This window comes from Echeneis naucrates, chromosome 9 (genome assembly GCF_900963305.1).
Source record: "Echeneis naucrates chromosome 9, fEcheNa1.1, whole genome shotgun sequence".
NCBI lineage: Eukaryota > Metazoa > Chordata > Actinopteri > Carangiformes > Echeneidae > Echeneis > Echeneis naucrates.
In genome coordinates, this window is record NC_042519.1 from 1,208,680 (window position 1) to 1,234,181 (window position 25,502).

General features: G+C 43.7%; 2 protein-coding genes across 3 annotated transcripts; both read left to right on the forward strand.

Moving 5' to 3' along the window:
* The first annotated feature begins 10,722 nt into the window (after positions 1-10,722).
* LOC115048721 (3-hydroxy-3-methylglutaryl-coenzyme A reductase-like) lies at positions 10,723-20,666 on the forward strand. The gene is made up of 19 exons (XM_029510430.1): positions 10,723-11,216; positions 13,738-13,849; positions 13,943-14,030; positions 14,233-14,317; positions 14,398-14,503; positions 14,744-14,850; positions 14,937-15,053; positions 15,146-15,306; positions 15,752-15,981; positions 16,055-16,218; positions 16,500-16,694; positions 16,774-16,932; positions 17,367-17,524; positions 17,612-17,717; positions 17,796-17,966; positions 18,074-18,214; positions 18,311-18,466; positions 18,629-18,783; positions 19,027-20,666. The coding sequence occupies exons 1-19, from the start codon at positions 11,052-11,054 to the stop codon at positions 19,079-19,081; spliced, it is 2,631 nt and encodes an 876-aa protein (XP_029366290.1). The 5' UTR covers positions 10,723-11,051; the 3' UTR covers positions 19,082-20,666.
* A 1,343-nt stretch (positions 20,667-22,009) lies between these two features.
* On the forward strand, positions 22,010-24,157 carry fxn (frataxin). 2 transcript variants are annotated; one of them, XR_003841094.1, is made up of 6 exons: positions 22,010-22,149; positions 22,235-22,312; positions 22,551-22,633; positions 22,704-22,824; positions 23,258-23,464; positions 23,624-23,762. XR_003841094.1 is itself a non-coding variant. In XM_029510640.1 (6 exons), exons 1-6 carry the CDS (start codon positions 22,063-22,065, stop codon positions 23,760-23,762), a joined length of 606 nt encoding a protein of 201 aa, XP_029366500.1. In that variant the 5' UTR covers positions 22,010-22,062; the 3' UTR covers positions 23,763-24,157. The 2 variants fall into 2 exon arrangements, 1 of the variants encoding a protein (XP_029366500.1); XM_029510640.1 differs by having other exon boundaries at positions 23,258-23,355; positions 23,624-24,157.
* Positions 24,158-25,502: the final 1,345 nt, after the last annotated feature.

The window sequence follows — 25,502 nt, forward strand, 5'->3', positions numbered from 1 at the left end:
GCCATGTTAAAGAAATTAAGATGACAGGACAGATTTGTGTTAGAACATGCAGTTTGAAGAATAGCTGAGTAAGGGTGCCATTTTCTGGTTTATGGCTGTTCTTCTTTTTGCCTGACCTGATTGGTTGCTGGTTGTAGTAAGCGTGCTATGTCATTTCTGGTCACTGGTGGTTGTGCTCTGTGGCACTTCGCGTTTTGTCTCTAGCATTCTTCTGCTATTTTTTCCTATTCACTCGATTAATCCGATAGCAAGTTGTTGTCACACTAACACTGGTATAGAACTCAATATCTCTGCCATTTCCTAAGCTTATAGCCGATTCTGTTGCTCCGCTAATCAAACCACACGCTTAGCAATGTCCTCCAGCTCTCTTTCCACTCTCTTCCTCCATCTCCCCCTCCTCTCCTCTCCTGTTCTGTGTGTCTCATGTCTAGCTATTCTTCTGCCTCGTTTTATGATAGCACCTCTTGTCATTAGATGCAGGATGATGGTAGAAGGTAGAATAAAGGTAGAATGCTAGTGTAGCTAGCCGGTGCGGCCTGACCTAGACGAGCGCCTACGGCAGCAGAGAGGTCCCCCCCCAGTGACTGCTCTGCTGGGATCTAGTCAGTGTGGCTGGGTGACTGTGTGACAAGAGGCATAGTGGTAGGCAGCAGCCCCTGGTTCTCCCCACTCAGCGACACATACGCTGAAAAGCCGACTCTTGTGATTGGCGATTCTATTCTGAGAAAGGTGAAGTTAGCGACACCGGCGGCCATAGTAAGTTTATCCCGGGGGCCAGTGCAGGCGACATCCAGTCCTACCTGAAACTGCTGGCTAAGGGTAAACGTAAATATGGTAATATTGTTATTCAAGTCAGCAGTAACGACACCCGACTTCGCCAGTCGGAAGTCACAAAAAGTGTGGAATCGGTGTGTACTTTTGCTAAAACGATGTTGGACACTGTAGTTCTCTTTGGCCCCCTCCCCAATTGGACCAGTGATGACGTGGCTAATTTTCATATCCCTCGTACCACAGGTCGAGGAGGGTGGTAGCTGCGATATTTCAATCAAGCCAGTTAATCAACTCTAGACCAGAATCTGGCTTCAGGTCTTTTAAAAGCCTCACTCTTAGTCTTTCCCACTCAAACTTGAAAGGTGAAAAACCAGTTCTGTTAGTTACAGTATACCGTCCACCTGGTCCGTACTCAGAATTCCTATCAGAGTTAGTACTGAACACAGATTAAAATCAATTTACTGGAAGATTTCAATGTACATGTTGATGTAGAAAGCGACAGCTTTAGTTCTGGGTTTCTTTCCCTGCTAGACTCTATTGGCTTTTCCCAACTTTGTAAATGAACCCACTCACTGCTACAATCATATCCTTGATCTTGTTCTATCATACGGCATTGAAATTGACAAGCTAACAATTTTTCCTCAAAACTCTCTCCTGACTGACCATTACCTTATTTACTTTAATTGGCTGCACAGCATCGAAAAATAAATTCAGCTATAGAAGATGTTTATCTGAAGAGAACATTCGGTCATCATTCTCAACAATGCTATAGCTAAATTCAAATGAGGATTTCTCCCACGCACAGGTTGATGACCTTGTGATTAGCACTATGGCCACACTGTGTTCAAATCTTGACAATGCCACCCCTCTCAAAAATAAAGTAATCAAACAGAGAAGGCTGGCTCCCTGGTATACTTCCCAAATCTGTGCCTTAAAGCAGATATCAAGGAAATTTGAAAGAAATTGGCGTTCCAGTATGTCACAGGAGTCTCACCGAGCCTGGAAAGATAGCTTAAGAACATATAAAAAAGCTCTCAGCAGTGCTCGAAGATCATATTACTCAGCACTAATAGAAGAAAACAAGAACAACCCCAGGTTCCTCTTCAGCACTGTAGCCAGGCTGATTGAGAGCCATAACTCAGTTGAAACAGTGATCCCCTTAGCTCCCAGCAGTGATGATTTTATGGACTTTTTGAAAGATAAAATTCTCACAATCAGAGAAAGAATTCATCAGCTCTTGCCTACATTAGACAATAATCTCTTACTGAATACAGCAACTTCCAAATCAACTGCAATGCCTATTTTACATCTGGAATCATTCTCACCTTGAATCTCTCAGAGCTAGCTTCTATAGTTTCATCATCCAGACCGTCAACCTGTCTATTAGACCCAGAACCAACAAGCCTCTTTAAAGAGATTTTTTACTTAATTGAGCTGTTCATTCTAGAGCTGATTAATTCGACCTTATCTTTGGGTTATGTACCTCAGGCTCTTCAGACCGCAGTCATCAAACCCAGGCTTAAAAAGCCAAATCTTGATACAGATGTTTTGGGCAAGTATAGACCCATATCGAACCTTCTATTCATTTCTAAAATCATTGAGAAAGCAGTAGCAAACCAATTACACGACCACCTGGATGGAAATGGTTTGCTTGAAGAGTTTCAGTCAGGATTTAGAGCCCATCATAACACAGAAACAGCGCTGGTTAAAGTCTCCAATGATATTCTAATGGCTTCAGACAATGGATCAGCCTCCATACTTCTCCTTCTAGATTTCAGTGCTGCATTCGACACCATAGATCATAATATTTTAGTACAGAGACTGGAACATGAAATTGGGATGAAAGGAACTGCACTAAGGTGGTTCAAATCCTATTTATCAGATATACATCAGTTTGTTCATGCTAACAACAGCTCCTCCTCAAGCACTTTAGTCAGTCAGGGTTCGTTACTTGGACCAATCCTCTTTATGCTTTATCTGCTTCCTCTAGGCAACATTTTCAGGAAACACAGCATCAACTTTCACTGCTGGGCAGACGACACTCAGCTGTACTTATCAATGAAGCCAAATGAAGTCAGCCAGATAGCCAAACTGCAGACATGTCTTGAGGACATAAATGTGTGGATGACCCAAAATTTTTTACTTCTCAACCCTGACAAAACTGAAGTTATTTTTCAGTTCCACAGTAAGAAACCTTGGAGTAACGTTTGACCAAGACATGTCATTTGTTCCTCACATAAAACAAGTCAGTAGAGCAGCTGGTTCTGCCCGAGGTTTCTGCCTCTTAAATGAAGTTTTTCCTTGCCACTTTTGCCAAGTCCTTGCTCATTGGGGGGATCTGTTGGGTCTCTTTAAATAATTTTATGAAGAGTTTGGTCTAGATCTGCTCTATATGTAAAGTGCCTTGATGTAACTTTGTTATGATTTGGCGCTATACAGATAAATCTGATCTGATTTGATTTGATTTGAACAGGGACTATCAACGGCCGCCAGGGACTGATCACAAGAGTGGAGCCAGATATCATGAGGAGGAAGTGTTTACTCTGAAGAGGACTACACCCACATACATCAGTTTCTTTGTGTAACCATAACATAAGCCGGGCCAAGGAAAGATAGAGCATCAGACTTTGCGAACTTACGCTGGAGTTGTATGCTGGTCAGGGAGTGACAAAAAAATCATCTAGAGCAGATATCAGGCCTCAATGCATGCTTTGTAAAAACACACATCAGCTCTATAAATGCCCAATCTTCGTGAAAAGGTCACTGGGAGAAAGAAGGGCATATGGTCAGGACAATAGACTATGCTATGGCTGTCTGAAACAAGGGCACAGTGCAAACTGTTGCAAACTGTTGCCTCCGCCTTAAGTGTGACACATGCATGAAAAAACACCCAACCTGCCTTCATGATGAAGACTTCATAAAAAATATGAAAAGAGAAAGGAAAGTGAATGCAGTATATGCATCACAAAATAACATGTCAGAGACAACAAGTGCTGTGTCTCTCAATGTCACCAGGGAAGGGCAGCCAGCTAGTACCTCAATGATCGTTCCAGTGTGGGTGTCATTCGCTGCTAACCTATATTGAGAAAAACTTGTCTATGCCTTGCTAGACACTAAAAGCCACACTGCCTTTATTGATCAGGAGGTAAGCCATGAACTGCAAGTGAATGGTTGTCCAGTGAAACTAAAACTCACCACCACGATAGGAGAAACTGCAGTTTTAGACAGTGAGAGAGTACCTGGTCTCCGTGTTAGGGGCTACAGTTCTGCAACACACATCCTCCTCCCTGCTGCATACACAAAGGACCATATTCCTTTGAACCGCAAACATATACCAACCTGTGAAACTGCCAAATGCTGGAGTCGCCTATCACCAATCATAGAGGAAGTCCCACCGCTCCCCAGTTGTGAAATTGGGCTCCTGATAGGTTATAACTGCCCAAAAGCATTAGCACCCAGGCAAGTGATATTAGGCAGTGATGATGAGCCTTATGTAGCGCGAACATATTTAGGGTGGAGTATAGTTGGCAGCGAAGCACTTCACCATGAAACAGACATGATTATGTCAAGTACATGAGTGACATAATCAAAAGAGGTGATGCTGAAGAAGCTAAGGATGATGGACTTCCTGGTGAGAAATGGTATATACCACACCATGGTATTCATCACCCAAAGAAACCAGACAAGCTGCGCATTGTATTTGACTGCTCAGCCAAACACAAGGGAACCAGTCTCAATGAGCAGCTGCTATCTGGACAAGACATGATAAACAATCTAACAGAAATCCTCATACGCTTTCAGCAACATCAGATAGCTGTAATGTGTGACATTGAAAAAAATGTTCCACCAGTTCAAAGTTCAAGAGACTGATTGTGACTTCCTCCGCTTCTTATGGTGGAAAAATGGAGACCTGTGCACACAACCACAAGAGTACAGGATGACTGTACATCTCTTTGGTACAGTGTCTTCCCCAGAGTGTGCAAACTATGGATTAAAACATCTGGCCAAAGAGCACAACATTGCATTCCCTCTAGGTGCCCCGTTCATTGCCAGAGACTTTTATGTGGATGATGCATTCGCAAGTTTGGAGAGAGTGAAAGGAGGCATACAGCTGGCACAAGAGGCACGTGACATATGTGCAAATGGTGGCCTCCGGCTGCACAAGTTTTTGTCAAATAATGGCACTGTTCTTAACAGTATACCGACATCAGAGCATGCAACTGACATCAAAACAAGACACCTAGCTTTCAGTGAGACACAAGTCGAGAGAGCGCTAGGTATTCACTGGAATATAGAACGAGACTGCCTCACATTCAGCATCGCACTGAAAGACCAACCTCCTACAAGGTGTGGAATATTATCCACCATTGCATCTGGATATGATCCTTTGGGATTTGTCGCCCCCTATCTTCTCAGTGCCAAAACAATCCTGCAAGAAATGTGCTGTCAGACGATCCTGAAGATCTGAAACCATGGTGGGAGTGCTGGAGAAAGGATCTCATCAACCTGCAGAAAGTACAGATAGCCAGATGTTATGTACCTGATAACTTTGGAAGGGTGAGGGAAAAGGAACTGCTTCATTTCTCAGATGCAAGCACCACAGGGTATGGACAGTGTTCTTATTTGACACGTATTAATGACAAAGGAGATGCTCACTGTACTTTCATCATGGGAAAGGCTTGTGTGTCCCTTACAAAGTTATCCACTATTCCTAGGCTAGAACTCACAGCTGCAATGGTCTCAGTCACAGTGAGCAATTTACTTAAAGAAGAGCTACCTCATAGCATTGTGGAAGAGTTCTTTTGGATAGACTCAAAGGTGACCCTTGGTTACATACATAATGAAGCAATACACTTCCACACCTTCATCACGAACAGAGTGCAAAAAATATGCAACAGCACAATACCTCAGCAGTGGCAGTACGTTTCCACTAATAAAAACCCTGCAGACCAAGCATCCAGGAGAACAACAGTGTCGTCTGACTGGCTCATAGGTCCCAAGTTCCTGCGGGAAAGGGAAATACATCTCCCAGCAAAGGAGAATGTGGATCTTCCAATAGGACACTGCTAACAAAGACAACTGGAGAAGTGAGTCGAACTGACTGCTTGGTGAAATTTTCATCCTGGTCTAAGGCTCTCAGTGCTGTGGCATGCTTTAAAGGCAGACTCCAAAATGACAAATCCAGCACACACTCTACATAATGAAGTAAGACGTGAGCAAGTCAGTGAGCGGCAAAATGCAGAATTTGTGATTATCAAAGACTTGCAAAGACAAGCATATTCAAACGAAATAAAGACATTAGTCAAGGGAAATCTATTAGCAAGTAATAGCAAGCTTTATCATCTGGATGTGTTTCTGGACAGAGATGCGGTGCTCAAGGTGGGAGGACGATTGCATCGTTCAGCTCTTCCTAGCTCCGTCAAGCACCCGACAGTCATCCCCAGACAGCATCATGTCACAAAACTGATAATTGCACACTATCGTGAAAGGGTTAGACATCAGGGCAAAGGCTTTACTGTCAATGAAATACGGGCCAGTGGCTATTGTATCCCTGGTTTAACTCAGGCAGTCACATCCTACATTTGCCACTGTGTGGTATGTCTGAGGCTAAGAGGACAATGTTGTAGGACAGAAAATGAGTGATCTACCCACAGAACGGATGGAATCCTCTCCCCCATTCACACACTGCGGAATGGATTGTTTTGGGCCTCTCATGACTAAACAAGGATGAAAAGAGCAAAAAAGATATGGTCTGCTCTTTAGATGCTTTAGCTCTCATCCTATCCATGTTGAAATGATAGATGATTTGTCAACTGATGCTTTCATCAATGGTCTGCATTGCTTTGTGGCACTGGGAGGCTCTGTGAGACAAATAAAATGTGATCAAGGTACCAATTTTGTAGGAGCCAAAAAATGAGCTGAGTGCAGCTTTACAGGAAGTTGATGCTGAGAAACTGGCAACCATCCTCGTAGAAAAACAATGTGATTTTGTGTTCAACACATCTCATGCAAGTCACTCAGGTGGAGTGTGGGAACGGCAGATCAGAACTGTAAAAAATGTGCTCAATGCCACACTCTCACTCTCCCCTGGAAGACTCAATGATGCCTCCTTAAGGACCTTATTGTATGAGGCTTTGGCAATCTAAACAGCTGTCCTCTTACAACAGATAACCTAAACGACCCAAACAGTTTGGAACCACTCACTCCTAATTATCTTATTACCATGAAGGCTGCCACTGCACTTCCTCCCCCAGGGAAGTTTGTCAGAGAGAACTTGTATGGACAAAAAAAAAAAAAAAAAAAAAAAATGGCGACAATTGCAGTATTTGGCAGAACAATTTTGGAGCCGTTGGAGAAAGGAGTATCTCCATAACATCATGCTCAGACAAAGATGGCATACGCCTAAGAGAAACATTCAAGTTGGTGATGTTGTGATGGATGCAGAGGAACAGCAACCAAGATCTGCATGGAGACTTGGTCAAGTATTAGAGACTGTGACAGATAATGATGGACTTGTAAGGAAAGTCAAGATATTTCTAGGAGACAAAAATCTGAACAAAAGAGGTGAACACATTAGCAAAGTATTGGTGGTAGAACGGCCAGTTCATAAGTTAGTTCTGCTTGTAGAGGCTTCTTAAGTGAGCTTAGAGAGAAATACACAAATATGTGACTGTGTTTATTGTGTTCTATGCAGAGTGAGTCCATGTGAAAAAAATTAATCGTGCTTTCAAGTTATGTTTATGTAAAACACTCAGAATTTGGTGGGAGTGTAAAGGACATCAATGTATTGAAATATGGTTTTTATTTTACTGTGTATTTTATTTTGAGCGGATGTTTTATTTTGAAGGGGGTGCTGACAAACAACAAAAAGGTAATTTGCGGTTTTTGATGATTTAAGGAAAAGCAAGGTATGCACATTTTTTAAGGCTCGAGGAAAATGTTAGCAGTGTTTGACAGCTACAAAATGATGGATAGCCCAGTTGAAAGTGGCAACAAGGTAAATAATTGTGCATTTACATTTCTGTTGAGGTTTGATTTAGTTTGATGTAAATTAGGGCTAATTAGAGATGTATGGACAAATGTTTTCAGTTTGTTTTTGTTTTAGTTCTTACGTTGTTGTTGTTGGTCGAATTATAGACATAAAGGAATAAAATATTTCAAACCATCACCAATAAAGCTTTATTAATTTCAACTGGCGCTACATGAACCATCAACAAATGGGAAATACTATTGTACAAGATCAGTACAATAGTGCTTTAAGGTTCACAGGGCAACTAAATTCAGAATGAATCAACTACAGTGGACTGGAGCAGATTACTTGCTCGCTGATCACTGTCAACACAAACGCACAAAGAATTCCATTTTAATCCCACATTTTGCGTTTTGTACCAGACATGATTATACAGTAATTCATGCAGTTAATTATTATAATGAATTAAATACAAAATACAATAAATGTGCACACTCACCTCACTACGGTGCACTGATTAAAAGCATATTAAAAGGCAGCACAGGACCAGGGTCTGGCCCTGGTAAAAAGTACTCACACAGTCATACAAAGAGACGCTACACTAACGCCTACGAGGTGTTAGTGTAGCGAGGAGAAAGCGTTTTTCTTCCGCCCAATGTCGCAGGTAATTATGTCCTGACAACACGCCTGGCCAGTCAAAATGTCCCACCTGGCCACAAGCAGAGCCTGCAGCCATCATTCCCCCACCCCTGTCCCAAAGCACTCTACTTTTCTTTCCTTTTCTTCTTTTCGCACCGTCACTCATTTTTGTAATTGCGCACGTCGTCCACTGTGTGTGTTTGTGTGTGTGTGGTCCGTCTCTCTTCAGTCTCAAACTCACCGTGCCGGCTCGACGTCCAGTTCTCTGCTACTCTGAGCTCTAGATTCATCGAACTTGTTTATTGGCCATATCCACTTATCTGCCATGGCGGATTTACGAACATGAGAGTGGCAGATGACAAAGACCACACATTCACATTCAAAGTCAGACAAGTGAATGAATTATGGTCTACAAGGGGGGCACATCGATATAGTAACAGATATTGCCAAGTTCAAGTGTTTTGATGAAACCTTCAAGCTGGGATGCAGCAAAATCACTTAAAAGAGTAGAGACGTTGTGTTGCACGTGAAGGCGCTGGGTGAGTCTATGCTCCATAATCACTGAATGGAACGGACGACACCTAGCACGCAAAATTTAAATACAAACACTGCTATTGCTATGCTGTCACTGTGTGTGGACTGGACATACACTTGTCAGCGGACAGCTATCCTACAGGCATGGACATAAGAAAGTTCTTCAAAAACAGAGGTGACCAGGACAGAGAAGCAGCAGGGCGGAGGAAAAATGTAAATAAGATGAAATGAGGTAGATTAAGTTGTTTTTTCTCATGCACTGTGCCAGATGTTAATGGAAATTATTATATTAATAATTATATATTGGGAGAGGGTTCCAGCTAAAGTAGCTAGCTTATCCACAGGACTTTACCACACTGACATACGTCACTCCGTCAGCTAGGAAATTTATCCGGCTGTTTTTATTTTTAGATTGCGGTAACAACAACATACATTTGATAATAAAGCAGGCCTACAAACAGGCATACGTCCTCCTGTCTTTTAATATCAAACTGGAACAATGAACAAAACGACCTATACCAGATTATAGAAAATAGTGAAATTGTGAAAATAGGAATAATGTGCATCCGTGGTGGTATTGCCATGAGTGAACACACAATGAAATAGGAAAACTCCCTTATCAAATGTACCAGTTGCATTTGTAAGTGTGATTGGCATTAAAATAGTGAGGCTGTGTGTGTGTGTGTGTGTGCAACGCCCCTGTATATAAGATATATAAGATATAAGATACTTTTTAAAGGAAAAGTTAAGGGTACAGAAAAGTTAATTGCTGATATGGCACCTTATGGAAAGATAAAGTGCATCAGGAATTTACATCTAGAGTTTTTAAGAATACCATAACACACAAGACTTCCATATTCTGGAGAGACTGGAGAAACCTATTTGAGATGGAAAGATACATATTGATTGAGAGTAACCTACCCATATGGTTGTGGACATGCACTTTAATGACTGCTACAGTAATTCACAACAGGTGCTATAAATGACGTGCAGGGTAATATCCATGATTCATGTGGTCAGGAAGAAAACCTAATCTTTCAAGAATTACAACATTCAGGTGTTCAGCATGCTCGGCATGCAAACATGACAAGAAAAATCTAGGCTGAAAAGACGACAAAGAGAACCGTCTGGGTTATGATAACAACCAACATTTATAGTTTTACTACCCAGAAAGAGGAAAGGTTCTTAAAAACAGATTGGTATTATATGTATGGAAATGTGAAAAAATTGAGGAGATCGCACGATTTCGTTGTTTGTTGAGGGATAAAAAATCTAATGAATCTTTGTTTTTAAATTAATGACAATGTCATTAAACATTTCGCATGGGGTTTGATTTTGACATTATATTATTAGAAATTGGATGAGAGACGGACTTCATCTTCATCATAAGCGATTTGTCGTGTCTCTCAATAAATTTATTTGATTTGGTCTTCAGGGCTGACCTAACTGATGAAGAAAACTGTCTCACTTCTCTTCCATTTTCACAGCGTGCTTTCCCGCAATAGAACCAGCAGCAGGACTCACGCGGTTCCTGTCCATAGTGGTAAGATTAAGTGCCCTCCCTCTAGCCCCACCTAATTTAAATCGTCGCCTTGGAAGCGGGGCGTGGACAAAGCGCTGGTGCAGCAAGTGGCGGCTGTGATTGGCTGAGCAGTCGGGTGATGTAGTCGTGCCACCGCTCTCCGGAGAGAGGCCATTTAGACTCAAGCGCTTCACCTGCCCACTGTAAATTCCTGATCTGGACCTACTCGACAGCTGATCTGATCCGGATCAGTCTGACGAGGCTTTAAGAAGCTAAGAAGTCGATCTTGGATTATAGGTTATAGACTAGAACTGTTAGAGAGGGACTCTGGGGTCGGTAATCAGTGTGGTCCAGATTATAACTAGTTGGATCACACAGAGGTCCACAAGGACCAGTTTTAAGGAGGCTTCAGAAAGGACCAAGTGTTAGGACATTTTAAGAGGTTGTTGATGAGTATTTTCAGGCTTCAGACTCAGAGTCCTCAGTTCTGGTCCACTCTTGTACGGACACCAGTTGAGGTCAGGGACAAGTTGACAACCTGTCTCAGCGTTGTGGATCAGATCAGTGGGTTCTGTGTGTCTTGACGTCTTCTTCTTCTGTGGTCGCTGCTGCAACATGATCACCCATCTGTTCCGCTTGCACGGCCTCATGGTGGCATCTCATCCATGGGAGGTCATTGTGGGTACAGTGACGCTCACTATCTGCATGATGTCTATGAACATGTTCACCGGCAACAACCAGATCTGTGGCTGGAACTTCGACTGTCCCAAAACAGAGGAGGTGAGTCTGCTCTTGGTCCTGGTCCTAGTTCTGGTTCTGGTCTTGATCTTAGTCACGGAATCAGTGAGTCCAGGCCAGCTGTTACGCTCTGTTATAAATTTTTGTGCAGTGAGGGGCAGATGGGTATACAATAAAAGAAAATCCAGATGGGATTAAAAAAAAAAAGAAAAAAGCATTCAAGACCAGATATGTTGCAAAAAGTTAAAGCCAGAGGGCAGGAATGGACTACAATTATACCTTTTGAAGGATTTGAAGTCAATTCAGAAACAAGTGAAAAAAAAATAAGTTTACAAGCTTACCAAGACACTGTGTAGCCTGAAACGATCAGGATGGAATGGAAACAGAATGTTACAGGATTTTCTCACTGAAAATGGTTTTACGCAAAACCTAGTTGACCAGTGGGTCTACTGCAAAACAGACTTATAAGGAGAGGAGGATAATCAGAATTGGGGTTGACAATCTGATTATTGCGGTGAGCAGTAGGAATTCACTCAGGTGTGTAGAAGAAATTTTGGGGAGTAAGTTTAAGATGAAAGATCCTGGTAGACTCAAACATTTCCTGATTACTGATTTTACGCAAAGATTAAGATGAATCGGAAGACATACATTGAAGAAATACTGGAAAGGTTTGGTATGTCTAACTGTATAACGGTTGCTTTCCAAATAAAACGAATGCAAACAAAAAAAATAATAAATAAATAAATAAATTGACCCAAACTTGTTTTCTAAAACTTATTCGTTTCATTGCTAGTTTAAAAATGAACAGTGGCCAGATAAGAAGAATTGTGAAGTGAAGCGTAAAAAATAATTCAAAATTAATGCCAAGAGCGTAACATGAAGTAATCTCAGGACATATAATATGATTAATAAATTGTCATTATAAAGGACTATAAAAATAAACATACATTTTATATAAATAAATATAAATATAAATTTCATGTAGCAATGTGCTCAGTTTGGAGCAGATCCCATGATTTCATTACTTGTTGAGGGATAAAAATCTAATTAACTTTTGTTTTAAAATGAATTATAACGTCGTGAAGCATTTCGCACGGTGTTTGAGTTTTACATTATATTATTAGGAAAAAAAAAAAACTAAGGTAATCACCTACAGATACGAGATGGTACCAGTTAATTGGTTAACTGTGTCTCTGACTTCATCAATTACTGTATTTACATGATCTTTCGTATTCCGGTTTTTATTGGGTTTTTGATGTATCCCGTTTTTGTGTTTGTGCATGTAAACACCGTATCCCGAATTCAGAAACCGGGTTATTCTCTCTTCCCGGCTTCGAGAAACCCGGCTTGGTCGCCTGGAGTAATTCGATAGAAGCCGGGATACTGGAGTTTGTATATGTCGTATCCCGATTTCTGTCGGCTGTGCAACATCTGCGCAGGCGCCAGAGTTCCACATAAACGCCAGATAAACAAGCAAAATGGCAGCAACGACATTTTAATTATATTATTTAATATATATTTAATAATTATACATTTAATTTAATTTAATTTAATTTAGTTTAGTTTAATTTAGTTTAATTATATTATTAATTAATATTAATTAGATGACTCAGCTGTTGTCGGGTGTATAAGAGAGGGAGAGGAGGGGGAGTACAGGACACTGATAGACAACTTTGTTGAGTGGTCTGAACTGAATCACTTGAGGCTGAACATCAACAAGACCAGAGAGATGGTGATCGACTTCAGGAGGAAGAAGACACTTTCACAGCCACTACGGATCAGGGAGGAGGTGGTGGAGGAGGTAGAGGACTACAGATACCTGGGAGTGATGATTGACAACAGACTGGACTGGAAATCTAACACCGAAACTGTGTACAAGAAGGGGATGAGCAGACTCTACTTCCTGAGGAAGCTGAGATCCTTCAACGTTTGCAGCAAGATGTTGGAGATCTTTTACCAGTCTGTTGTTGCCAGCACCATCTTCTTTGCTGGTTCATGTACAGCTCCGTTGTCGAAGAAACAGATACAGGAAATCTTTCCTGCCACATGCCATCACACTGTATAATAACAGCTAAATAACTCTGGTCATTACTCACAGTCAATGTGCACTTTACTTTACTGTATATATTTTTTTTATTCCTATTGCATATATTTTTTATATATTTTATTGCCTATGTGTAATGCTGCTGTTACATTGCAATTTCCCAGTCTGGGATAAATAAAGTATCTATCTATCTATCTATCTATCTATCTATCTATCTATCTATCTATCTATCTATCTATTTAACAAGGCTAAACCCACCACAAAGGTCTAATTTTTATTCTATTTTACAGTTCCCGCTCAATCCATTGCGCGGCAACTGTCAACAAAAGACATATAAGACATAATACGCAGATAGAATGCAGTGATCAGAAAAGGGTTACTGGTATTCATCATGTATACAGGGATATGAATAACTTGGTTTTTCTGTGTTCCATGTAAACATCATATCCCGGTTATGCTCAAAACCGGGATACTAAAGACTATGTAAACACAGTAACTGACTGCCTTCTCCTCCAATAGCAAATCCTGAGCAGTGACATCATCATCCTCACCATCACTCGCTGCATTGCAATCGTCTACATTTACTTCCAGTTCCAGAACCTGAGGCAGCTTGGCTCCAAGTACATCCTTGGTAAGTTGCTGCCAGTGGGTGTTGACCCTCTGACCTCCACAGCTCTGACCTGTGACCCCTGATCTCAGGTAATTCACCAGTTCTTTCTTCCAGGCATCGCCGGCCTTTTCACCATTTTCTCCAGCTTTGTGTTCAGCACCGTGGTCATTCACTTCTTGGACAAAGAGCTCACAGGACTCAAGTAAGTCCTGTCATCTCTCTTTCCTCATGTCCTCATCCTTTCTACATGTCCACACCTCTCTTCATGTTCTCATTCTGTCCTTATCCTGTCCCCGTGTCTTTACCCTGTCCTCATGCCCTCTCAGAACTGAAATTGGTGCTGTCCTCTCAGTGTCTCAGACCTGATGTTAATACTGTCCTCTCACTGCTCTTTCTGTCATCAGCGAGGCCCTACCTTTCTTCCTGCTCCTCATCGACCTCTCCAAGGCTTGCGCCCTCACTAAGTTTGCTCTGAGCTCCAGCTCTCAGGTCAGTAAAAATGCTGACTCAACATTTCAAAGCCTGACTCCGCCCCCACACCCTCACTGACCCTTGCACTCTCTTTTCAGGATGAAGTAAGGGTCAACATTGCTCAAGGCATGGCGGTGCTGGGGCCCACCTTCACACTGGATGCTTTGGTGGAGTGTTTGGTGATTGGAGTGGGAACCATGTCAGGTACAGGCTGATGTAAAGCTGCTCTTCTGAGTCAGGTTAATGGTCACTGAGGCTTCATCAGGAGCTTATTATCATATCATTAAAACCCGATTCACTGAGGCCTGACTCTGAACCAGTCAGTCAACTTCCTGGTTGTCCCAGTCACTCATGAAAGATGAGGTGACATTTCCTGAGAAGGACATGGCAGCGGGTATCTGTGCTCCAGCTCTCTGATTGGTCCTCTACCTGTATGTGTTACAGGTGTGCGGCAGCTGGAGATCATGTGCTGCTTTGGCTGCATGTCGGTGTTGGCCAACTACTTTGTGTTCATGACCTTCTTCCCTGCGTGTGTGTCCCTGGTGTTGGAGGTAAGGCTGCAATCTGTGTGTGTGTGTGTGTGTGTGTGTGTGTGTGTATGAGATGCCACCTTGAGGTTGTGTTGTGGTGCCTACAGTTGTCCCGGGACAGTCAGGAGGGGCACCCAATCTGGCAGCTGAGTCACTTTTCCAGGGTGATGGAGGAGGAGGATAACAAGCCCAACCCTGTGACCCAGAGAGTCAAAATGATCATGGTAAACCCTCAGCCCTACAGTGTCTGTGTCCATCTGAGCTCCAACCTTGTCTGACCTCTGAACTTGTTTAACTCCCTCTGTTTGGCTTGTAGTCTCTGGGCCTGGTGATGGTTCATGCCCACAGTCGCTGGATCACAGAGCCCTCATACATCAATACCACAGCGGGCGTCCCGCAGCTTCGCATGGCGCTGGACCACCTATCACCCAGGAGGATCGAGCCAGCGATGCCGCTCTGGCACTTCTACCTGACCAGGTGAGGCTGTCATTTGACTGCACATTGCGGAGTGACGAAGAGAGGGATAAAGAGCAGATGATGGTGTCATGGTCAGTGGGCTGTGGACAGGGACTAAATCTGAGTAACAGAAAACCTAGATATTCATTGGTGGGTAAAGGTCCCCAGCAGTGGACATCATTACCACTGAAACTTGATATGAAGATGAGGTATAGAAAATAATGACACAATAAAGTAGCACAGATGAGCCCTTCAATTTTAGATCAGAACTTCAGCAACTTGATCACTGGTGACTGTGGTCATACTGGCAGGTCCAGCCCTTTTTATGTCATTATTTTGGGATCAAAGTCTGATCTCTGATTCTCCCCCCCCCCCAAAACACACACACACACGCACACACACACACACACACACACACACACACACACACACACACACACACACACACACACACACACAAACAAAGGATGGTCACCATGGACGTGGAGCAGGTCATCTGTCTGGCCCTGGCCCTGCTGCTGGCCATCAAGTACATCTTCTTTGAACAAGTAGAGACGGAGTCCACACTGTCCCTGAAGAACCCCATTTCTGTCTCTGCTGCCCCTGTGCGACGGCCCATCGAGTCCTGCTGCAGGAAGGAGCCTGCCTCCCCCTGTGCCTCCACCTCTCCAGATCTCTCCACCAAGGCAGACAGAGGTTAGTCTGGACTAAGGGATAATGAAGCAAATTGGTTTATACCTGTGGTTTCAACCCCCAACTCTCTCCATAGATGAGGTCATCAGACCGCTGGCCAGCGTTGTTGCTGACTGCCCCACAGAGAATGCCTTTGCCCTGGGTGGGGTGAAAGAGCCAAACACCAACACCACTCAGCCGAGTTTCCCCCCAGAGCCCAGAGACCTGGATCAATGTGTGTCCATTTTCAAGAACGCTGAGGTGAGGTGCATGCACACACACACACACACAGTTTATATCACCTGGACCCCTGCCCCCTCCCATCACTTTGGGTCATGGCAGCACCAGACCAATCATTTTGTGGGCCAGTTTGTGGCGTGATGCCAACAGGAAATATACTGGCTCAGCTGAGGCTCAGCACTCAGCCTACCTGAGCCTGTAGTTAAGAGTTGATGTGTGGGTATACAGGACGAACAGTCCAGGACCACCTGGACATAGAGGTCTAGCTACACTACTAGTGTGAATGATGGTGTCTGTTTCAGATGGGGCCTCGTTACCTGAGCGATGCCGAGGTGATGCTACTGGTCAACTCCAAACGCATCCCAGCCTACAAACTGGAGGTTGCCATGGAGAGACCAGTGAGGGGAGTGGCCATTCGCAGGCAGATGATTTCCTCAAAGCTGCCATCTCCATCAGCATTGTCCTCCCTGCCCTACACACACTATGACTACTCCAAGGTGAACACACACACACAAAAACACACACACTCACACACACTGCAGTTTTTATTTTTTTAAACATACTTCCTGTTTCAAGGTGATAGGCACCTGCTGTGAGAATGTGATTGGCTACATGCCTATCCCAGTGGGTGTGGCTGGGCCACTTCATCTGGATGGGAAGCAGTTCCAGGTTCCCATGGCAACAACAGAGGGCTGTCTGGTTGCCAGCACTAACCGTGGTTGTCGAGCAATAGCTGTAAGTGTTTCCTGTTGTTGGCTTTTCGTTCTGTTTCCTTTTGGTCTCGTCAGTTTCCTGCCATCTACGTCCTGTTGTATATTTGCTATTGTTGGTTTCCTGTCATGTTTCCTGTTGTTGGTGTTCTGTTGACTGTTTTCTGTCACCTATTTCAAGTTGTCAGTTTCCAATATTCTGTTTCCTGTTGTTGGTGTTCTGTTGACTGTTTTCTGTCACCTATTTCAAGTTGTCAGTTTCCAATATTCTGTTTCCTGTTGTCTGTTTTCTGTCATACTTTTCCAGTTTTGTGTGTCCTGTCATCTTTTTCCTGTCTTCTGTTTGCTGTTGTCTGGTTCCTGTCAACTGTTTTCTGTGTCTTTATCTCTTCAGCTTTTCTCTGTTTCTGAATGTCATGATCTGAGGCCTGTTTTAACATACTGATGTTGGATCTGCAGCTGGGGGGCGGAGCCACCAGTCGAGTCCTAGCAGACAGTATGACTCGAGGACCTGTAGTCAGGCTGCTGTCTGCCAGCCAGGCTGCAGAAGTCAAGGCCTGGCTGGAGAGCTCGGATGGATTTCAGACTATCAAAGATGCCTTTGACAGCACTAGCAGGTAAACCACATCACATGGACAAAATGTGTGAATGTTCATGTTGTGTGATTTTGAGTGTTCATGTTGTCTGTATGTCATTGCTGACAGGTTTGCTCGGCTCCAGAAGCTGCTGGTTGGTCTTGCTGGAAGAAATCTCTACATCCGTTTCCATTCCGAGACTGGAGATGCCATGGGGATGAATATGATCTCAAAGGTAAGTGTGTGTGTGTGCTGTCAGTGCATCTTGCTGTGAGTCAAGTGACCCTTGTCTGATCACCTGTCCAACCTGCAGGGCACAGAGCAGGCTCTGGGCCGACTGCAGCAGTACTTCCCAGAGCTGCAGGTGATAGCTGTCAGCGGAAACTACTGCACCGACAAGAAACCCGCTGCCATCAACTGGATTGAAGGCCGCGGAAAGTCTGTTGTTTGTGAAGCCACCATCCCTGCCAAAGTGGTCCAGGAGGTAGGAACAGTCAGGACTGAGAGCTGTCACAGCCCCCCCCACAGCCCCCCCCACAGCCCTCCAACATCCATTTGCCTTCACCTGTCCCTTCATGTCCTGTGATGCAGGTCTTGAAGACCACCACTGAGGCCCTGGTGGAGGTGAACATCAGTAAGAACCTGGTGGGTTCAGCCATGGCAGGAAGTCTTGGAGGGTTCAATGCTCATGCAGCCAACCTGGTGGCTGCCATCTACATCGCCTGTGGACAGGTGGAGCAGACTCTGCACCACATCAGTCTGTTCACATGTCCTGTGTTGGTGGGTGGTGGGTGTTAGTTGATGTATTTTGGTGTATGTGTCCTACAGGACCCAGCCCAGACAGTGGGCAGCAGTAACTGTATCACCCTGATAGAGGCATCTGGACCAGCAGGGGACCTGTACATCAGCTGCACCATGCCCTCTATAGAGCTTGGCACCGTGGGAGGGGGCACCAACCTGCCACCCCAGCAGGCCTGTCTGAGGGTACACAGTCCCATACACATTAAATCACACTCACTGTCCTCTGCTTGTTGAGTCAGGGAGCAGCTGTTGAAAACCAAACACAGAGCTTAAAGAGAAATGAAATTACTTCTGTGTGTGTGTGTGTGTGTGTGTGTGTGTGTGTGTGTGTGTGTGTACATGCAGATGTTGGGTGTGCAGGGGGCAAGTGACGACTGCCCTGGAGAGAATGCCCGGCAGTTGGCCAGGGTAGTATGTGCTACTGTTCTTGCTGGAGAGCTCTCACTGATGGCTGCTCTGGCTGCTGGTCACCTGGTCAAGAGTCACATGACACACAACAGGTACGTTGTGAAGCCAAAGCATCAACGATGTCTAAGAGACCAACATGGAGGAGGAAGATTTCTTTATTTTAGCATAGCTAGAAACAGAATTAACATATCCAAACCAGTTTTAAATTGAACACTGTGTTTCAGCAGAAAGAACCTCAGTCATGTTACCTAAGGAGACAGACTGGTCCTCCTACAAATGACACTGATTCTCTGATTCTTAGGTGTCTCTAAATGAGGTGGTTTCTTGGTCTGCAGGTCAAAGGTGAATCTACAGGATGCCTCAGGAGTGTGCACCAGAACGGCATCTTGAGAGCAGCATGGGAGACATGGGAGAGGATTCATCATCTGCTCTGGGGGATAATATTCATGTTGCGTCTGATGGAGCTGGAAACAGCTTCTCTAATGTAAAACTGTGACACTGAGCACTTGAGGACCTTGAAGGAACCTAAGGGAAACTGAAGGGACTCTTATGGGACCTAAAGGGACCTCAAGGAACCTGAGAGAACCTAAAGGAATCTTGAGACACTCAGGTCAGGTCACACTGTGTAGTGTGGGTCAATAAAGAGGCTTCTGACAACAACACAATCAATCATCACTACAGAAGAATAAATCATCATCAGACAGGCAACGATCATATTTGATTAAATGTAATTATTGTCTTTTCAGGGTTAGACAGAAGTCAGGAGGTCAGGGATCAGGGAGATGTGTCACTTAATGTTACCTATTTGTCAGTTCGCAGCACAGTCTCTTGACCATGGATCAATATACTGAAGATTAAGTCTCAGCCTCAGGTCACTTGACAGTGATGACAGCCATCTTTAACCCAGTCAGTGTGTGACGTCTGTTTGTTACAGTGTGATGTTGAGTGTGAGAAGAGCTGATCACCACGTCTTTGCCATGTGACCACCAGGGTTCAGACTAGAGATCGACCGATATGGTTTTTTCAGGGCTGATACCAATACCGATTATTAGTAGTCAAGGAGGGTGGGAGCTGGGAGCAGGGAGCTCCCAAGCTCAGCAGCATGTCTTATAAAGTTAAATGAAAACTTAAATAAATAGCTTTTCCAAAATTTCAATGTCACTGATGCGGAAGATCTGGGTATTTTTATGCCTGCTATGACACCCGGAAAACAAAGTTGTTTTTTTTTTGGCATAATGCAATCCACTGATCAACATCCATAGGAATGAGTGACCCTCACCTACAATGCTGTATCCAGGTCTCTTGATCCATCCATGTTTGAAACACATCTGCTCTCCAAGTAGCAAAACTTTTTCTCCTCTCCGCCGTGTGTATGAGCACTGTGCATGCACAGCTTTCACAGCTGATTGGCTGTTACCTGTGCCGTGGCTCTGCGTGTAACCATTCAGATGGTGCTGTGGGTGGGACAATGCTGGAGATAGAGTAGTGACAGCAGACAGAGAGGCGCGGCTGCATCAGAGCCAAAACCTAACCTAGTTTTAAATTGATCTCTAATTGGTTGTCGAATTAAAAACAAAAGGCCAATTCCGGTATGCATCAAAACACCCAATATCGGCAACAATAAGCGGCCCAGCTAATAATTGGTCGATCCCTCGTTCAGATGGTGGCGGCTTGCCATCAGTACCTGAGTCCTGGTCATGAGCATAGCGCAGTTAGACCTGTGGTTTTAGAAAGGAGGTTGTACTCCACCATTTTGACCATTTCTTCACCTTCTGACAAAATTTAAGAGGAACTGATCAGAAAAGCCATTTTCATTTTACTGTTAAATGTAAATATATAATCAGGAATATTTTAAATGTAATTAAAATTTAGGATTATTAACAACAAACTGAAATTAATCTGAATTTGTGGGGCAGTTCCACAGAGTGACAGAGCAACCAAAGATTGAGTGAGTGAGTGTGTGTGTTGTAGCATGATGACAAAAAGACACATTGGCTGTATTTTACAATAAACACAGACAGACAAAGAGTGACAGACTGTCCTGACTGAATATTGACCATAGCTTGATGTCCAGAGACTATAGATCATCAGTATCAGATCTAAGTACAAGTTCACAAATAAGATGAAGGAATTTAGAATGATTATTATTAGTTATCAATTATGATCAATAATACTTCATCAATACACACACCCACACACACAATAAAATGAACAAATAATTGTCTGCATGCTATGCAAACATAATCCATAAATAAATATACACACTAACACAACTCAGACACTCAGGAAAGCTCGTTCGCCTTCTGCTTTTCAGGATTTCAGTCAGAAACCCTCCAATCAGCTCTCTGTCCATGACCTCACCAGAGAAGTTGCCATCCAATCAGCCGTGGGCTCAGCTCATCTCACCAGAGCAGAAGTCAGTGATTGGCTCATCCCTGGTGGGACGTTCCATACTCAGAAATAATAAGGTAGTGGGCGGTTTATGCATTAAAGAGACAGGACTCTTTAACCTCAAGTCCTCAGTCCAAAGTTCAGGGAGTGCTGTTGACTGGATTGTCCAGAGGGGCTCAACTGTCCTCATATCACACTGAGTTGTGATGGACTTCTGTTTGTCTGTCTGTATGTCTATGTCTTAATTTTCAATTTTAGTTGGCAGTTGGAGGAGGAGGGGAGGGGTTACAGATACAAGAGAGGGAAAGAAAGAAAAAGAAGAGAAAGAGCTGGTGGAGACAGATGGAGGAGAAACATTCACAAATGACTCAATACAACCTGCAGTGGAAGGATGACAGAGACAAACCTGGCTGTCCAGAAAGGACAGGTTGTGTCCTCACTGTGACCAAAAAATATTCAGAGCTGCATTTCCTCATCCACTTTGACTTATATGAAAATGTTAAAAACCAATATTTCACACAGATTACACTTTGAATGAACACATCTACCAGAGTAAAAGAAACTCCCAGCCCTGCTGGGAGAGAGAGAGGGGGCTGCTATAAACTGGCAGCAGAGTATGTATCAACATGTCATGACATACAACAACCATAAATGTTTATTCATCAGAATATATTTTATACTTATCCTTCCGGGGACAAAGTCAATAGAAAACTGATGGTAAAACAAGGGGAAAAACAAGTTATTAACATCTTCATATAAATATCTATATAGCCATGCGTGAATGGAGTCAGTAAATTAAAAAACAAATAAAAAAGGAGCCGGCATTTTCTTTAGGCTCCCGGAGGCCTCTTCAGTATCCAAGCAGCTGTTCGTTCCACCCACCAGGTGGCACACGGGAGCTCAGAGTAGTAGCAGAAGAAGAAAAGTCGGAAGCGAAAGTGTCACACTGAGGACAGCAGTGTCAAAGCTGCTGTGTTGTCATGTCTTTGTTCACCACAGCTCTTCGTGCTTCCTCTCACATCTGTCTTTTGGCGACGTCATTGAGCCCCGGCATCCTCCGTAACCAGGTAACGGGCTGCTGTCTGGTTGTTGTCCGTGGACACTATCGGTGAACGATGATCAGGTATTGATCCGGTTGTATTGGTCTTCCAGCTCAGGGTTGTGTGTCTTCGACGGCCGTTCAGCGCTCACCTACAGCCACGCCACCCCGCTAGTCACCGGCCCGACACGGTGAGTCCAGACTCCACCTAAAATTACGCATTCTAGGCAGTAACCGAGAAGATTCTCTGCTTTAAAGTACCGGTTACTCGGATCACACTGTCCCACGCACGCGCGTATGTGTGTCCGTCCCTGCCCGTGTCCGCGTACGTAGGTGCCTGTGTTGCAACTGGCATGAGGGAATCTAACTTTGAGTCCGTATTATATTGTTGAGTGTGCAACATCATGCTGTGTTTGTCGGTTGTTTGAGGGCGGAGCTGATGGAGACAAATGGAGGAGAAACATTCACCTGACCCCGCCAGGTCTGGAGGACCCCACCCCAGTGCACATCAGGTATCCACCCCTCAGCTTCTCCAAGTGTTACTGACATTGTGAAGTGTGCTCACACTATTGTGTGTTGCAGTGAGTTGTCTGAGGTGGTGTATGAAAAACTGGCCAATGAAACTTTGGACGCTCTGGCTGAGTTCTTTGAGGACCTGGCAGATAAAGACTTCACTGGAACCGACTACGATGTAGTTTTCTCAGTGAGTCCGCCTTTGTGTTTATACCTACCTGTGACTGGCTGATGTTTGCTCACCTGACAGGAAGGCACAAATTTCATCATCATCATCATTCCCTTCCTCCTCCACTGAAGGAGTTACAATACCCGTCTTTCGTTTGTAGTCCAGAGATTCTCTGGCTCTGGGTCCAGGAGATAAGTTCTACACATAAACCACATTTCAGACATCCGATTAGCAGTGAATAACACACATGGGCCCTGATATTGTGGTCAGACCAAGAGCTACACTGGACCGGATAGAAACCTGTCAGCAACCTGAACCTGTTAGCAACTCAAACGTGTCAGAGTACCTGACAAAGGCCTGTACCCATGACCCAACAGGAAGCAACATGGACAGGTGTTAAATCAGAGCAGTGTGTGAAATGGGTTATTAAAGGTGTTTTGTGTCTCCTGGACAGAGTGGGGTGTTGACGGTGAAAGTAGGCGGAGACCACGGCACCTATGTCATCAACAAACAGACGCCAAACAAACAGATCTGGCTCTCTTCTCCCACCAGGTAACTGACATCACCCTTGACCAACATTACACCTGACTGACTGATAGCACACCTGAAAGACTGACAAGACACCTGACCAACTGACAACACACCTAATGGACTGACAGAGGTAGGTAAATGATTTATCATTCTTATGCATCACATAAAAACGAAATTGTGTTTTACACATCCACCGCCTGGAGTTCAGTGCAATAAAAATATTAAAATCAGGAGATAAAAATTCAAAAAAGCACACCTGCCTGATGTCACATCTGAATTGCCTTCACAGTGGGCCAAAGCGCTATGATTGGACAGGTGAACGGTGGGTGTACAGTCATGATGGAGTCAGCCTCCACCAGCTCCTTTCCACAGAGTTTTCCATCATCTTCAGGAAGAGTATGGACCTGTCTGACCTGCCCTACTCCTGAATACCCCATCTTTTCCCCCCTGTAAACTGTGCCTGAGTCATCAGAAGTATTTCCTGTGTGACCTTCTGATCAGCCATAATGACAGCTGCTGTCTCCATGGAAACTCCTCTGTGTTACACAGGTTCCGTGGAAACCAACATTGTCACTTCTCCTTGATACAATTCAGTGACACTTACCTGATAGCACAACAACTCTGTACCTGATAACAACCTAATCCCGTAACATAACTACACCTGAACAACACAGTGGTCCTCCACCTCTTTCTCTCCTCTTTTTTTATTGAAACATGTACAGCTTTTACTATGAAACAGTACAGTTTCCACAGCAACATCTACAGATGAAACTTCCTTTGTTTAGTCTGTTATATGAATATCAATAAAATAATTCAAACCAGATTTTTAACTGCCACACATCCAACCCTCTGCTTGGGTTAGAAAATATTGGAGCAGAGGATGTTTGTCTTCATTATGTTTTAATCTTTTTCTTTCTATTTATTATTTATTTATTTACTATGACAACTACTGTTATTAAGGAATTAATCTAATTTGACCTGTACTCATGTAAAGGGGACTGCAATAGCAAGAAGTTAATCAGATGAGGTCGCATTCATGGATCTCTAAAATGAGCCATTATAATCCGGTGTGCCAGAAAAGGGTGTCAACACACTTGAGCTCAGATTATGAACTGAACCTGTCTGTAGGCAGCATGGTGGCATAGTGTTAGCACTGTTGCCCTGACAAGAAGAAGATTGTGGGTTCAGTTCCCTGGCCTGGAGCCTTTCTGTGTGGAGTTTGCATGTTCTCCCTGTTCCTGCGTGGTTTCCTCCCACAGTCCAAAGACATGTTTGGGTTAATTGGTGACTGAATTACCCGTAGGTCTGAATGTTTGTTCATCTCGGTATGTTGACTCATGGGACCACCAGGAGACCACTCCCTGAAGTTCTCAGAGCACAAGATGGTTCATATGGCTCTAGCATGACAGAGACCATGAAGAGACTTGTACACAAGCAGAGCTGTTTTAAAGTCTGTTCTCTGAGCAACAGGAAGCCAGTGCAGAGACCTGAGCACTGGACCATTATGGTTGTATTTCCTGGTTCTAGTCAGGACTCGAACAGCAGCATTCTGGATGTACTGCAGCTGTTTTACATGTTACAAGTCCAGTGAGCAGGCCGTTACAGTAGTCTAACCTGCTGGAGACAAACGCATGAATTAGTCTATCCAAGTCTGGTTTAGCCACTATTCCTTTGATTCTGGAAATGTTTTTTAGAAGATAAAAAGCTGCTGATGTTATTGATTTAATGTGGCTGTTAAAGTTCAGGTCAGAGTCTAAAATTACCCTAGATTTGTAACATGATTGTTAGGTTTTAGAGAGAGAGTCTCAAGGTGACTGATAACTCTTTTTCTTTGTTTCTGTGGGCCACAGACAATGACTTCAGTTTTGTCTGAGTTTAACTGGAGAAAATTGTTTTGAATCCACACACTGATCTGTTCAATGCAGTGAAAGAGTGTATCTATAGGCCCATGTTCACCAGCCATCAGTGACACGTAAATTTGGGTGTCATCTGCATAGCTGTGGTAGGATACATTATAACTGCGTATTAGCTGGCCTAATGGAAACATGTACAAATTAAACAGTAGGGATCCCAGAATTTACCCTTGTGGAACCCCACAAGTCATAGGCATTTGGTCTGAGACACAGTTGCCAATTTCAACAAAGTACATCCTGTCCTCGAGATAGGAC